The sequence below is a fragment of the Hippocampus comes genome, unplaced genomic scaffold (genome assembly GCF_001891065.2).
Source record: "Hippocampus comes isolate QL1 unplaced genomic scaffold, H_comes_QL1_v1.1 scaffold7, whole genome shotgun sequence".
NCBI lineage: Eukaryota > Metazoa > Chordata > Actinopteri > Syngnathiformes > Syngnathidae > Hippocampus > Hippocampus comes.
Window position 1 is genome coordinate 7,325,862 of NW_017842060.1, and position 15,370 is coordinate 7,341,231.

The 15,370-nt window shown below is 43.1% G+C and overlaps 1 protein-coding gene across 1 annotated transcript in view; it reads left to right on the top strand.

Annotated features, from left to right (window-relative positions):
* Nucleotides 1–14,744, top strand: part of usp43a (ubiquitin specific peptidase 43a) — a 59,185-nt gene extending 44,441 nt beyond the window's left edge. Inside the window, exons 9-16 of the mRNA XM_019862060.1 lie at nucleotides 1,446–1,549; nucleotides 4,708–4,785; nucleotides 4,927–5,056; nucleotides 7,158–7,277; nucleotides 8,307–8,556; nucleotides 9,045–9,203; nucleotides 11,426–11,581; nucleotides 12,913–14,744. Coding sequence (XP_019717619.1) covers nucleotides 1,446–1,549; nucleotides 4,708–4,785; nucleotides 4,927–5,056; nucleotides 7,158–7,277; nucleotides 8,307–8,556; nucleotides 9,045–9,203; nucleotides 11,426–11,581; nucleotides 12,913–13,955 — 2,040 coding nt within the window. The 3' untranslated portion in view covers nucleotides 13,956–14,744. The remainder of the gene's footprint in view (nucleotides 1–1,445; nucleotides 1,550–4,707; nucleotides 4,786–4,926; nucleotides 5,057–7,157; nucleotides 7,278–8,306; nucleotides 8,557–9,044; nucleotides 9,204–11,425; nucleotides 11,582–12,912) is intronic.
* The last annotated feature ends 626 nt before the right edge of the window (nucleotides 14,745–15,370 follow it).

Below are 15,370 nucleotides of genomic sequence, written 5' to 3' on the forward strand. Positions count from 1 at the left end.
CTTGAGAGATGTTTTATTTTGAAAATCAAACGCATCTGCCTGTGACTTGAATTGCTCATCTTGGTCATGCTATATGAGGAAAAAGTAAGTCCATAAACTAGCAAAAATGGGTTGAAAAAAAATCGTGCTTTTGGAGTGCTACTTCCAGAACAGGAACAAGCCAAATAGTGAGACAGAAAAGGAGTCGGCAACCACTAATAAAAACAAAGCAATATTTAAGAGACAATTAGGGCAGTCCTGGACTCCTGCTCAGGGTGTGTTGCTAAACCCACTCGCTCTGCGTATTATGTCGCAACAGGTTCTCTTTTGCCATATTTTTTTTTAATTGCTATTATTTTGAAATATATTAATTATTGTTTTGGATTGATATGAATAATTGTGCAGATTTTCCCCATAATCGCCGAGCCTATTGGGCCAGTATGCAATTGATTAAAAATGATGTCCAGACAAACTCAGATAAAGTAAGTAATGTGTTCTATCTTTCTGGTCCTCATCAGTCAATGGACTATGGAATTGCTTATTGTATTTATTTATTTATTTTGTGAGTCCAAAAAGGAGAGTGTGACAGTAATCAATATGCCCGAAGATAAGTGTGCACTGAAGCACGTCTGTTTTTTCTTGAGAGAGAGAAAGAATGGTGCTGCCTATTGAAAAGAATATTGGGATTCACTGTAACAAAAGCTGTACTTAATTAGATGCAGTCAAACGAGGACAGAGACTTTTCACAAGACCACATTGATTGTAATATTTTCAAAAACTTTGAGAAGTGCTGTCTTGGTCCTGTTGTTTGTCTGAAAGCCAAGATTTAAATGTTTTGTGCTAATCATTGGGGATCCAATTCAGACAATCATGTAACTGGTTGAAAGCAGTCTTCTTTCAATTTGTACTTTAAAAAATGGCAAGTTCGGGGCTTGTCTGTGATTTGTCAGCTCTGTGATGTTTCAATGATTTCTTTTCAGAGGGAGCCTGACAATGGCCATCCTAACTCTCCATGTAAAGACCCCTGCCTCACAAGAACATTTTCAATGGCTAGGATATCCTTTTCTTGGATTATTTTGTTTATCTGTACTCTAGTTGCAACCAAACTTGAAATTCAATCGAAAACGCAAACCTAATGCTCGTTTTTTTTATGTTTTTTGAAGGACCGTAAATTACTGTCATGTATGTAATGCAACTCAAAATGTATTAATGTCAACAGGGAGCGTACACCTCAATCTAAACTAGACATGTATAAAATCGTGATCCACTTTTTGTGCATATGTGAGTCCTACCTCCTGTTAACATCTGCTCACATGCAACAACGAATTCAAGTAACAACGTATAAGCACACTGATCCACTCAAAATAATGTTGACTCGAGGCCAAACCAGCGCAAATGAGGCACCCTCAGATATGAACTGTCTGAAGATATTTCAGCCGCACTAATGACTATGTCTCCAATTGCAGAACACCAGGGCGCTGTTTAAGATCAGAGTGGTGGGAGGCTCGGCATCTTATAGCTATCTTTCACCTCAAGACAGCAGACCGCTGCACCACCCTGCTGTTGAGAGGTAGGAATCGCACCACTTGTAGATGGAGCCATCCATACGATGTGACGACGACAAAATGCTTTTTTCCCCAAAATGGATCACTGAGAGTTGTCAATGAACCTAACATGCATGTTTTTATTTAAAAAAAAAAGTTGTGGTTTTCACATGTCTGCAATTTCATTTGAAAAGCTCTTTTGTTTTTTAACAAGATTAAAAAATAGCAGCAGCTCCAAGAAAAAATTTCAATTAAAATGTTAAATTGTCTGAAAAAATTTTCAATAACTGAGCTATTATGTCAAATTTGGTCAAAATTTTATTTGATTGAGAAAGACACAAAAATAATTTTCTTAATCTCCCGTGGATAATATTGTTTCATTGAAATACGAACAAGGTCAGCTTTTTAGTTCTTCCAAGTCGTAACTTGGGTATTTTTGTGACCTTAATTTCATGGGTGTGCATCTTTGATTGCCTGCATGCTCAAAAAATGATTACTCTTCCTACTCTCTTTTGTGAAGTCGGCACAAAGAGAGGCATCTGTTTGAATATATTTTATTTGGGCTTTTTGTGTTTTCGTCTTTCAAAAGCATCAACAACTTACCAACTGTACAAACTCCCACGGCGCTCTGAAGAGTGTTGCAAGCCTTAAGATGAACATTTTTCCTCCCGAGCGAAATGACAAAGTACAGGAACGATTCGATACGATGCAATGATTTCCTTGTTGTCATTTTACAAACTTTACATCACAATGAACTTGTTTGAGTACTGTAAACATTGCGTATTTCCGTCTCCTATCACGGACGATTCGATACGCATCTCGATAAGTGGTGCGATCCGGTTCGTTCGATGGACTCGCATTTTTTTTTCATCAAAATCGTTTTTTCAATTCCAATATTTTTTTGTGACTACCCTACTTATGAAAAGCTGTGCCTTTGGTAGTAACTGATGGCTCGCATATAAACAAGCAAGTTCTGTCGCTCCTGGTGTTGGCAGACTGTTCCAAAGTACTTTTTATTTTTTCCTCCGGTACCACCACAACAAATTTTTTTCGTTTTCAATTCAGGTCAGCAGTAGTCAATTCGCATTCCGTCAGGCGGATAGTAACATGGCAGCAGTTCTCCCAACCCTTATGAAAAGGTCGATCAAAAGACATCCGGATCAGGAATAGACGCTGTTAGGAAAGCATAGCTACGAGCTGACAGCAGGAGGGGGCACGTTTATTTTGTCCACATGAATTGCTGCCCTGCATTAAAATCTTTTTGAAGTAAATGAAAGGCTACTTTCCAAAGGAGCTTTGCTGCATACTGGCTTTTGCGAAAACTTGAAAGCAGGTGTGGAATATTAATATCATAGAAAAGCACATTGAGTACTGTGTAATGGCATATAAGTCACAGTGCCAACTTACTTATGTCCGGTAATCAGCAACTCATTGAGAGCAGCTCTGAAGGGTTTACTCGGACTATTTGCCACTGAGCTGCAGGAAAGGTCATGCTTTTGGATGGTGCTGAGATATAAGACGAAATGTCAGTGTTTGCAAGATTCTGCAAGCATGTTGAGCTTGTTTTTTCGTCTCCTTTTGGCACGGAGGCATGAAAGGACATTCTTAAGTGAACATACAAGCAGGAGAGTTTGTTTCAAAGAGAATCCAATGTGTCGCAGTCAAAAAAAAACTCTTTGGACTGAGCCAATTTACAGGCAGACCGAGAAACACTCTTAATACCAGCTCGCGGGGAGTAAGTGCCTCCATGATGGGCTCATCAGGCTCTCAAGACTTTTGTGCCCAGGCAGGTCTCCGAATTTAAAATATTAACCTAAATGTGGCATTACTTTGTCAGCTGAATTATCCTTTTTATAAATGTGTTTTAAATTCTCAATCAACCTGCCATAGATACAAAATCCCATGAGGCCCTGAGGCGTATTGCATACAACCTTAAGAGCGAGGTTTTTCTTCGCCGGCGAAATGCCGACGTAATTTTGAGAAAATGGCAATCATAAACAGTTTAGCGATATAATAATGATGATGATGATTAGACGCTCAATGGATCTAATTCTCAGCTATAGTTTTTAACTCATTCGGTACCAGCCAATTCTGGACCAAGTCTGAAAAGACGTTTAAAAACGTCTTTGGGAGTGAATGAGTTAATATCCGAAAAAGTTCAGTTCTGTACCTTCAGATGAAACAAGTTCAGCGTTCCTGTCACCTGAAGACTAGCTGTTGCTGTAAACATTCAGCCAGGGATCTCATGGGACGTCAAGCACAATTGAACATGATGAGCAAATATTTGGGACGACTGATAGTCTGCTCGAAGTTGAAATACTGCTGAATTCTGACACGGTGTATTCTCTACCTGACATCAAAACTCACTCGCCCTACTCTGTAAATGTGACACCCATTATCACGACCCATCATCAGACTGATGGAAATTTAGTTTATTCACAAAGTTAAAACGGAAGCCTTTTTTAGTCTTGTGAATGAAACTTTCATTTGGAACCGCAGTGCAAGGCCGTGCTCTTTAGTAACAGGCACGGCAAGCATAAGATGGTGTGTGTTATTCATGTACAATGGTTGAACACAATGTAGCCCGCGATGCGAGTCTGACCATTTTTACTGTAGTAGAATTACTGAATCAAAATTTCTAAATCCTTTGTTTAATCATATGAGAGAGGGGGGGACGGGGAGAGAGAGAGAGAGTTGAATGACACTAATCGTCTATTAGGACTTAATAGTCTTTTAAGAGTTAAGATAACCTTTGTTATATTCATCTATCCGTCAATATTCTACTGCGAATGTTCATACTCACATTTACACCGTTGGATAGTTAAGTCTTCAATGGAGCTTGACATGCGCGATTTTACAATGTGCCAAGGAGCAGGAGAAATTGGAGGAAACTCACGCAAGCGTGGGCAAAAAATGAGTTATGAATCATGACTCCGGCCAATCATAAACGGAGTTATGATTGGCCAGTCAGGAATTCATAATAATGTCACAGAGAAAGAAACCCCGATTTTCCCACTCCTCACCCCCCCCCCCAAAAAAAAACAAACATGCACTGACACACACACACACACACACACACACACACACACACACTGAATTCCAAATAGCAAGACGTTTGGTGCATTCAAATTTGGCGATGCCTCTGTTTTAACTTGATGCTATTTGCACTCTGTTGCCATTTTAGAGCACTGAAATTTTGTGGCCCCGGGGGACCTCCACATGTGAAGGTTGTCATCGAGTGGGATTACAAGCTTAAAGACTGGTAAGCGGCATGAGCGTAAAGTAGAGTGGGATGCATAAACCCCCCCGTAGCTAGTGTCCGCCTACGTTTTGTCACGATTTATGTCTTTGGCTGCCTGAGAGCCAAAATGACAAGGTTGACAACACAACTCGTCTCCTCCAGTGTGTTTGGCAGCATCCAGGAGGAAGTGGTTCAAGACGCCGAAAGTGTGCGGAACCAGCAGCAGCAGCACCTTCAGCAACATAGCTGCACTCTGGACCAGTGTTTCCAGCTGTATACCAAAGAAGAGCAGGTGAGCTCAAACATGTTCAACCAAACGATTTGCTTCATTTTCCGTGTGGTTTGCTTCCCTGATGAAAACAAGCACGTCATTGTTTTGACGGCTTTTGCCCACTTCTTGCTTTTGTCGGCCTCTCTTAACCATCAGATAAGTAGTTAAAGGGGGATAATGGGAGAGTCTTGCAGGTGTGGGTTTTGTTGTAGCAAAAGAATTGCATTTGGTCACTCACACCCCCCCGCACAAAGCAACTAAGCACTGCACATCGACCAATGCCCGGAAGAAAAACTGCAACCCGGTATAAGGTTTTGAGTCTCTGCAATGCGGATTTCAAAGCTCTCTGTGTAATTGAAAGCAATCGGCGCCAATAATGTTTGAGGTGCAGAATATGATATTGACATGTAGTTTTCATCCTGGCGGCTAGACGTCGAGGTCAGACAGGCTATATTCACGCTGCGGCACGCGACGCTCATTTTTTTGTTAACTCCGCTCTTTTGATGTTCTCGTTCACATTACAAAAAAACGAATGCGTCCTCCAATGGTAACTGTACGCGTTGGTGAAGTGACACATATTGGCACATTCACCTTGGCTATTTAAGAGAGGCTGTGATGATCGCCCGCCCCATTCACTGAGTGAACCTGCGAAATTTGGTGACAGAGACTTCCACGTTTTGCTTTCAGCTCACAGGTACATATTAAACATTTAAAACACAATATACAGTACTGTACATAAATGCATGTACAGTAAGTGCTGGATCTCGCTTGCGCCCTGCTCGTGCATTTTCGTTTCATCCGCAACGTTGGAGCACTTTTGGACTGCGATCCAAATTTTGTTGTAGTTTTGTCATTGCTGAGAGCATTTAGTTTCACTTCATCTCCTCAATATTTTTCTCTTCTCGTGCTCTTGACCTTACCGAGGTCTCTCCTTCCTTTGGAAGTAAGAGTTGTTAGAAAAAAACTACCGTCGCGAATTAATTATATTCCATTGTATTTATTATAAGTTAAGACTGTATTTGACCTTGAACCCAAATAAGAACGATGAATTTGTTTATCTAATTTTTTTTTCCTCATTCACCACAGCTCTCTCCTAATTTTCTTGAACTTGAACATTTATTTTATGTTTCTGACGTTACGGTTTGCGACAGATGCACAACCCTCTTCCAGATGATGAACGTTTAAGGGCAATAATGCACTGCCATTAAATTATGCAAACTGGTCAGTGCTGGAAGCATTGACTGTGCGACCATATGGTGCTGAAATAACATTTCGTGGTTCATCAGAGCGTGGCCATTTTTTTTTTTCTTGACTAAAAAGTTCAAATTAATAGCCACGTACACCCAAGGGCATTCAGCAAAAGCAACAGTTATGGCTGAATCCTCTACAACAGCTCCATAATGATTCTTTTGTCCTTCTTGTGTTGGCTTTTTCGCTGTGTGTAAGATCTAGATATACATGATCTATTGTGGTGATAGTTTGGATAAAATAAGTAATTTTACTCGTCCTCTGGGTTGAATAGAGGTAAAGACTTTTGTAATACCCCTCATTTTTATTCCACTCTGGAGCACAATAGAGAGAATTTGATGTAATCATGTCAGCTTGTTTCTGAGAGAGGGAAAAAAAATCCATTGCACGGAACAAAGTGAGGCAAAAACGGTATTTTTCCTCCCGCACAGCTTAGTGTATGCGTGATGCGGGCCGTACGTGTCCCTTGGAGATCTGATGAGAATGACAACCTGCGGAGTGCTGACAGCAAACGTGTTCCAACACAGCAGAGTGTCACAAAATGGTCTGCCATCCAGTCACTTTTCAGGGACAAATGATAACGCCAGTAATCAATTTTCTCTGCAACGACCATAAATGTCTGTTGATGAGTCATTTTTGTGCAAACAGCAGCGTCCTGCTTGCCAGATAAGTTTATGGTCTTCAAGCACTTTTGAGCTGAAGTCTCACGTTTGAAGAACAAATTGAAAGTTGACATAAAACGGCCATTTTGTTGGTTTCATCTAAAAATCTACTGTGGTGGTGTATAAAATGCTAAAATCGCTGTCCAATTCCTTCTGGGCCCAACTGTCTTTGGAAAACATGTCACATTGAAGGCTCATTGAACTGATTGCAGCTGGCCCCGGATGACGCCTGGAAGTGCCCCCACTGCAAGCAACTGCAGCAGGGCATGGTCAAGATGAGCTTGTGGACGCTGCCGGACATCCTTATCCTTCACCTCAAGCGCTTCCGACAGGTACGCAAGATGCAAGCGGCACAGCGATTCCATTTTATTACACATATTTTGAAGCCTCACAAGGCAACGAGTAGCTCAACACGTTAAAATAAGTAGAGCCATTCATGTCATAAGAGTGTATTGCACATTTTGTCAAATTCAGAATCAGAAGGGTATTTGTGATCACAGATTTATTCAAAGTACTTTTGGCCGGAGGTCCTCTTTCTCACACTTCAGAAGCTCAAGCTGACAAGACAGAAGGAAAAAAAAATACGTCTGCCAGAATTTTTCTGAGCTTCTCACCTCATCCTGTCAGCGGAAATGTGGACAAAAGGCTTCGAGCTTTGACCAACCCTAACCCTAACCCTAACCCTAACCCTAAGGACAGTCTCGACATGTGCAGAATACACAAGATCTTAAATCGACCGAGTGATGCATAAGAACAGCTCAAATATTCTCACTGAGTCATTGTAAGCATTTCTGAAAGATTTTGTGTGTGTGTGTGTGTGTGTGTGTGTGTGTGTGTGTGTGTGTGTGCGTGCGTGCGTGCGTGCGTGCGTGCGTGCGTGCGTGCGTGCGTGCGTGCGTGTGTAAAAATAATAATTATCTAAGCCGCCCCTTATCCTCACAAGGGTCACGGGCATGCCGGAGCTTGTCGCAGCCGTCTTTGGACAGTAGGCATGGTACACCCTCAACTGGTTACCAGCTGATAGCAGGGCACACATAGACGAACACCCGCGTTGACAATCACACATGGGGAAAATTTAGAGTGTTCCATTAACCTGCATGTTTTTGGTAAGTGGGAGGAAACCGGAGTACCCGGAGAAAACCCACGCGGGCACGGAACTCCGCATAGGAAGGCCGAGGCCCAGAATCGAACCCAGGACCTCTGCACTGTGAGGCAGATGTGCTAACCAGTTTAACCACTGTGCCACTGGTCATTCCACAATGTGTTTAAATTATCGCGACTGGCCTTTGCATTGCTGTACAACTGTATTGTGTCATTCGCAGGTACCGTCATAAGGTATACAATTGTATTTTTGCCAACAGGTAGGCGAGCGCAGGAACAAGCTTTCATCACTGGTGCATTTCCCGCTAACTGCCTTGGACATGGCCCCCCATGTTGTTAAGAGGAGCCAGAGTATGCGTAACCTGAATAGCGGGCCGTGGCCCGCAGCCTGGTCAAAGTCCGCAGGCCAACACCACCCGCCTGCAGACATGACCCTGCCACATGAGTACCTGTATGATCTCTATGCCGTGTGCAATCACCATGGAGGAATGCACGGGGGACACTACACTGGTAGGAATGTATGCTTGTCTAATGAGGGCTCGGGGGCGGGGGTGTTACGCTCAGTCAGGGGTCGGCAACCCAAAATGTTGAAAGAGCCATATAGGACAAAAAAAACAAAAAACAAATATGTCTGGAGCCGCAAAAAAATAAAACCCTTCTATAAAACTTAAAATGGCTCTGGAGCCGCGTGTTGCCGACCCCCGCGCTAAGTGTATATATATTCACCGACAGAAGGGGTCGCCATAGAAGAATCTTGCCTAGGGCGCCACATCGGCTGGGACTGGCCCTGACTAGATTGCCTTGATAAATTGAGGCCAAATCACCAATCTTATGCGGAATGTTTTTCCATTCAGTCGGTTCAGCCGCCTGTGGCTGAGGCCAACTTCTTGCATGCAAATATTTCATGTGAGGAGTTCAAGGAAATTCTCAATTATTTACTCCCAAACAATCCTTGATAATTGTAGCATTGACACACTGGTGGGAATATTTGTCACCAGCCTATTGCCGGAACTCAGTGGACGGTGTGTGGTACAGCTATGATGACAGCAGTGTGGACCTGGTCCCTGAGGAGGAAATCTGCACCAGAGGGGCCTATATTCTCTTCTACCAAAGACGCAACATCATTCCTCCGTGGTCGGCCAGCAGCTCCTTCAGAGGTACGCTTCCAATTACCGTGGACAGTAAAAAAAATCATATTTAACAGTTTATAAACACGCAAAGTGAAGAGCATATTAATCCTTTCAGGGACAGCGTTTAGTACAGTGAACATCTTATCATGTTATCACGTTACAGGGTGCATGAAAGGGTTAAGGTTATGTGAAGAAATATTGAAATTAGGGCAGGGGAATAAAACATATTGAGCATAAATGAGAAAAATAACAGCTGTGACAATTTTGAAGGTATCAAGAGCCCAGGTTAGTTTTACCCCATTGATGATGTCCTGCAATAGTAGTTCTCCATTTTGCAGACTGAATGGCATGCCAATCATGTAATCATGAATACTGAGTTATTAGATTGTACATTATGAATTTGTGGTGTGGATGACTCTTAAAATTGCATGTGAGTAATGAGAGGTTTTGTCATGAATTAATGACACATTTCAATAGAATAACAATATTTGGCCAAATGTAACCTGCTTATGTCAGCAAATCCAGATTTAGATTAAATTAACATTTAAAATTAACGTATTTTTTTTTTTTGCATCAGGTAAGAATATGAGCAAAACTGAGAGGAATATAATTTGATCTGACAATATTCTTAATTTCTGCATTCAATTTGGCTGTACTGTATATGTATTCAAGCTTTTAAGGCACTCTTTGTCAACTCAAAAGTTACTATTGCAATATTGACCTTACCGTTAGCTTAACTTTCTTTGTGTGGTTTAATCACAAGAAAGCCATTTTGGCTATTCACTTTTAACTTTGTCATGTGTGAGGAGTCCACATAAAATCAGACACTATTTCTCATTATGAAGTATTTGCGAGTATTGTGGTTTCTCTCTGAGTTGCTAAGATACTGGTTTCTCGCTGTGCGTCAAAGCAAATCAAAGCCGCCACCACCTAAAAGACACATTTAGTCCTAGCTCAGAGCCGTGCAGCTTAGTTTGATACAAACAAAATGCCGAAAAATGAATACTGTAGTCAATTAAAGGTTCCCCTGGATGCAAGCATTTCTTTGAATGCATTTCCCTAAATGGGAGCTTTAAATATTCCCAAATAATGAATGCAGTCTTGTAAGGTTCAATTTATGATTGTAAAAAACACAACTCTGTCTCAACTCTCAACTGCATTTATAGAGCACTTTAAAACAAGCACCGCTGCATACAAAGTGCTGTATATGGAGCAAATATCATATGTACAACAATAAACCATAAAACAAAATAACGAGGACATTAGAAAGCACAAAAAAGGAAAACTAAGATCAAGTCTGAGTCATGCTGAGTCAAAAGCCAAAGAATACAAATGCGTTTTGAGACGAGTTTTAAAAATGGACAGGTGGGGGCAGGGGGTTGCGTGCCGAATGTTCAGTTGGAGGTCATTCCAGAGAGAGGCACCAGCAACGGAAAAGGCTCAATTCCCCTCTGAGCCTCCGCTTTGTTCTTGGTACCTCTAATAATGTCTGGTCTGCAGACCTCAGGCGCCGGGCAGGTGTGTAGCTCAGAGAGGTAAGGTGGAACGAGGCCATTTAAAGATTTGAAAAACAAATACTAGGATCTTAAAAAGAACTCTAAAATGTATAGGAAGCCAGTGAAGGGATGCCAGAGTAGGAATTATGTGCTCCCTCTTACGAGTACCAGTCATTGGCGAGCAGCAGTATTCTGGACCAACTGGAGACGCTTAATGGAGGATTGGCTGACTCCAAAGTCAAGTGCATTACAATAATCCAGCCGGGATGTGACGAAGGCATGAATTACTGTTTCCAAGTGCATGAGAAAGAAACACAAGACCTTGGCTTATATTAAAAGTGATATTAAAATGTCCAAACATTAACTTTAGTCAATTCAACTCTTCCGTGTTCAGGCATCCTGATCACGGTTGGACATTTTCCCTGGAAAATGAGAAGATAGCCAGCGGCGGAAAGGCAACGCTCTGTATACTGAAGCATTTGGTCTTTCAAATAACAGCTTGAATACATTTTAAAACACTCTGCAAGCATCTCAGCATTCACGAAGGTTACAAAAAAATCTGACTCTCAGAGCATTTGATCTGAGAGTCTCCATATCTGGTACAGAGTCTCACATGAACCTGATGTCGTGACACTTTTAAGTTCCTGCTCACTTTTTCCAAAAGTCTCATTCCTAGTGCAGAGTGTTCCAGCAAGTGTTTTCCAAAATGGATGGGTCACACTTTCCTCCCCCGCTGCCGTTTGTCCCCCTCAGGCTCAACAAGTTCTTCAGTATCAGACCATTGGTTGATCCGCCTGACAGGAGAGAGCAAAAGAGGCAGCGTGGTGTCACGCACCTCGACCACCTGCCTGTCTTCCGTTCCCGACTCCCCTGACTCTCCCGTATTCCTGGAAAATAAAGAGAAAGGAGGTGAGCGTGCCTGGGGTCAGTGAGTGTCTCCAGTGAGGCTTCTTTTGAGATCGACAATGAACTATTTAGCAATTAGGGCTGCGGAATGCTCGGGATTACAGCAACACTTTGTGTCTCGCTCTGCGGTTGGATGCCATGTTGACTCCGGATGCGTTGTGCGCTGTGGTAAATATGGCAACCGCTACTCGTGGTGCTGGCAGTCATAATGTCATTATAAACTCCCAGAGACACCGCCTGTGATATTTTTTTCCTGAAGGGGGCATCTGTTTGAGCTGCCGCAGAGACCGTATATTTAAGTGATGAGTCACGGCCAGCAAGTCGAGCTTGGCCTCTCTGAGGGAATATAATGAGCATTGGCCGATGTCATTACAGCATCCAATTATTGTCCATGTTGATAAATGGGGGGATTGGCACACCCGCATCCTCCAAACAATGACTGCCTGGTGGAGTAATTAAAACCAGAAATTGGGCACAGAGCTAACCGTGTCACTTTAAGGCTGGTGTCTCTGAAAATGATCGGTTGCTCTTGTTAAGACCAAGAAAAAAAAAATGACCATTTTTGATAAGCTACCGGTACTCAAAACTTGTGGGTTTTTTTTTTTTTTTGAAGAGACAAAATAACCTAGGACAAAGACAAAGTGATTGCCAAGCCGCGATATCGGCCAAATGCAAAAATATGTGGCTGACAATTCTCAAAACAACACAAAGGCACATTTCTGTAAAGTTAAAAAGAATTTTAATTTTGCAAGAGCAAATAAGCAATATAACAGGGATGGTAACATTTTGCCCAAATGAACTGGATTGTAGGAAATTAACTTAAAAGAAAAAAATCATTTAGTGACGTTGCAAAACAAAACTTTCCAATCAAAAACTGTTTAATGAAATGTCTACTCAGAGAGAATTGAGACATTCCTTTCCATCAAATCTGGTTTGATGGAAAGGAAAAACAGCACGACGAGTATTGCAAACAGCATTTTGGCATTGAACCGCAGCTGCAGTCGACCTTGCGTTTTTATGTTTTTTATATATATATATATATATAAAGGGTTTGCATATTGGTGGTTACATCTGCCACCCAACTGATTTTCATGAAAGACTTGAGTGTTTATCAGATTTTTTTGGAAAACTTTTTGGGATGGAAAAAAAAATAACCCCCAGTGCATTTCAATGACCCTCAAATCTATGCGCACGTTCAGTATTCATGCGCTCGCTCGGTCCGTATTCCTCTTATTCCCCCGCGAATAAGTGGGGTCCACTGCACTGCTAACCATGAATGAAGCCTTGAATTGTGCTCATACTCAAATTTTGTCCTCTCTCTTGTCATTTTTAAGGGGGCTTTGAAAGTCGACCATTTGTGAGGGGACTGCAAGGGCGGAGTGTCAGCATGAGGGCACCCAACAAGACCAAGGACACCCTAAACAAGGTGCTACCCCTGCGTTGGTCGCTTGGTTCTAGAGACCGACGAAAACCCGACCCGGCACCTCCGGACGTTCAAGATCCAGTAGAGCTGGTCCAATATCTGGAGTCGGGCCGACGGCCTCGCTGCACCAAGGACCCGATAGAGTCGTTAATGAACGAACCTCGAAGCGCTAAGGAAACGAATGGAGGCCGGCCTGTAAGATCCTCCAGTGCGGGGAGGATCAGTTGCTTGGCTAAAGCGGGAGACGAATCCAAACAAGTGCCAGAGGGCCAGAGGAGGCCATCGGATCAAACGTCCAGCTTAAGACGCCAGAAAGAGAGCCCGCCAAGTGAGGAAGGCAATAGTAACACTCTAAGCAGGAGAAGAGACTCTAAGAGGCAGAGCTCCTCCAAAAGCCAGCAGGAGATGAAACAAGCATCCAGTTCGAGTGTTCAAAGCAGCTCGAGCATTCTCACCGGCACTCTCAGAAGACAGAAAGACGAGCGGACGGACGGGGAACGCCGTGTCGCAAATGAGGGAGGTCTCAAGCCCAAGAGCCACGAGGGACTGATGTCTATCCTTAAAGGCAACTTCCTGAGGAGGGAAAAGGACTCCCGGAGATTGAAGGACGGCACGGACGAGGATGGCGGAAGAAGGACTCTGTCCAGGCCGCCGTTGTCGAACGGAGCGGCCGGAGGTGAGCAGAGGAAGTCTCACGGCAAAGAACTCTCAAACGGGAGAGCGGGGCGGAGCTCGTTGGACATCAAGCGCTCACAGAGCTCGTCCAGCCTCCCCGCCAGGCCGGATCAGAGCGCGCGTAGGACGGCGTCGCTGCATCGCAACGGCACGTCCCCTCCCTCGGCGGAGATCCGCAGGCCGACCACAGAAAAGACGTCTTATGGGAGCCTGCCGAGGCCGCGCTACAGCACCACGTCTCTGGGGCGCAAAAAGAACGTTCCAGAGTCCAGCTTCTGACGAGGACGCCGCGAAGGGATCGCCTGCCCGTCAAGTCAAAGCAATAGAGCACAATTGAAGCTCTAACGAAGCTTCAACGCTTGGATGCAAAGAGCCGAATGACATTTTGTGTCCTCTCGGGACTACCGAGACTTCAAACAAGTGCCTCAGCAACTTCTATGCAGTTTAGACAATGTGTTGGTCTTTAACCTTTTTGAGCACTGGAAGCACACGACACTGATAACAGATCCACTTACCTAGCACATTTTTGTCTTATTATTCTATTTTTTTTTTTCAGTCCACTTCATCCTTAATCTTTATGAGTGTAATTTGCTAACAATCACGACGCACCGATTGTGTTCAATGAAAGAGAATGTACAATGGCTTTAATGCTGCTAATTCACCTCAACTATTTCACTTGTTCATTTCTCAAACGCTTTCATTCTCAAGTCGTTACACATTCCATTCCCGACCAAATAAGGGTTGACGAGCAATGAGGGCTTTGTTTTGGTAATTGTGTGTTTATGTCTTCAAGGGCAACAGTATTTTTCCTCACCCCTAACCCTCAGCTTTTTTGTATACTTCTTTGTGGAATCGCACCTCACTTTATACAATGGAATCTCCAATGACGACCATGAATCCATTCCGGGACAACTTGTTCTGATTTGAAAACCATTTCTTCCGTCGGATATGATGACAATAGAAATTGTTCCGGAGGAAAAAGTGTCCGCCAATCGTAAAACTTGATTGTAAAAGCAATGACTGTCCAGGAAATGTTTTCAAGGAGACATATGCAATATTCCGCTATTTTAAAAAGAAGTTCAAACTTGTTATATTTCTTGACTTGTTGACATTTGACCAGTTGAGAGGGACCGAGTGAGCGGGTTCATGCTGCGCCACTGGTGAGTCTGGCTTCGTTGCCATGACGATGCCATGACTTTCTGACCGATCGAGGGTTGGACTGGCGAGAGCAGAGCCCTAATTTTGGGGCGTAGGAGGATCCGGGTGCGGGTGAAACGAGCACCCATGAAGACAATCAAATAATTTTATACACTTCACTGTGTGGTGGTGACGCATGGATACACGGCGACACCTTTCCAGAAAGGCAGATAACTCAAGATTTAGTTGCTTAATTTCAATCTGACCTGGTAGTCAAGTGCCCAAACATGAAAGAGTCCATTTTCCAAATATGAACAGCCAACAAAGTAACCACTAATTTAAACTGTGAAAACAATTTACCGGAACTTTTCACATGTAGCAGCAAGCCGGTGACAGCTAGCGCACGCAGCTAATGTTAACTGTGAACAACAAATAATCCCCCCCGCATTTGAAGTCTCTCGTTGTTTCCTTTTTCTTGCTGCTGCTGCAGCACATCATTCAAGACCTAAAGTGGTTGTTTGGTCCCATTGGAAGCAGATTGGTGTCGTCACCATTCG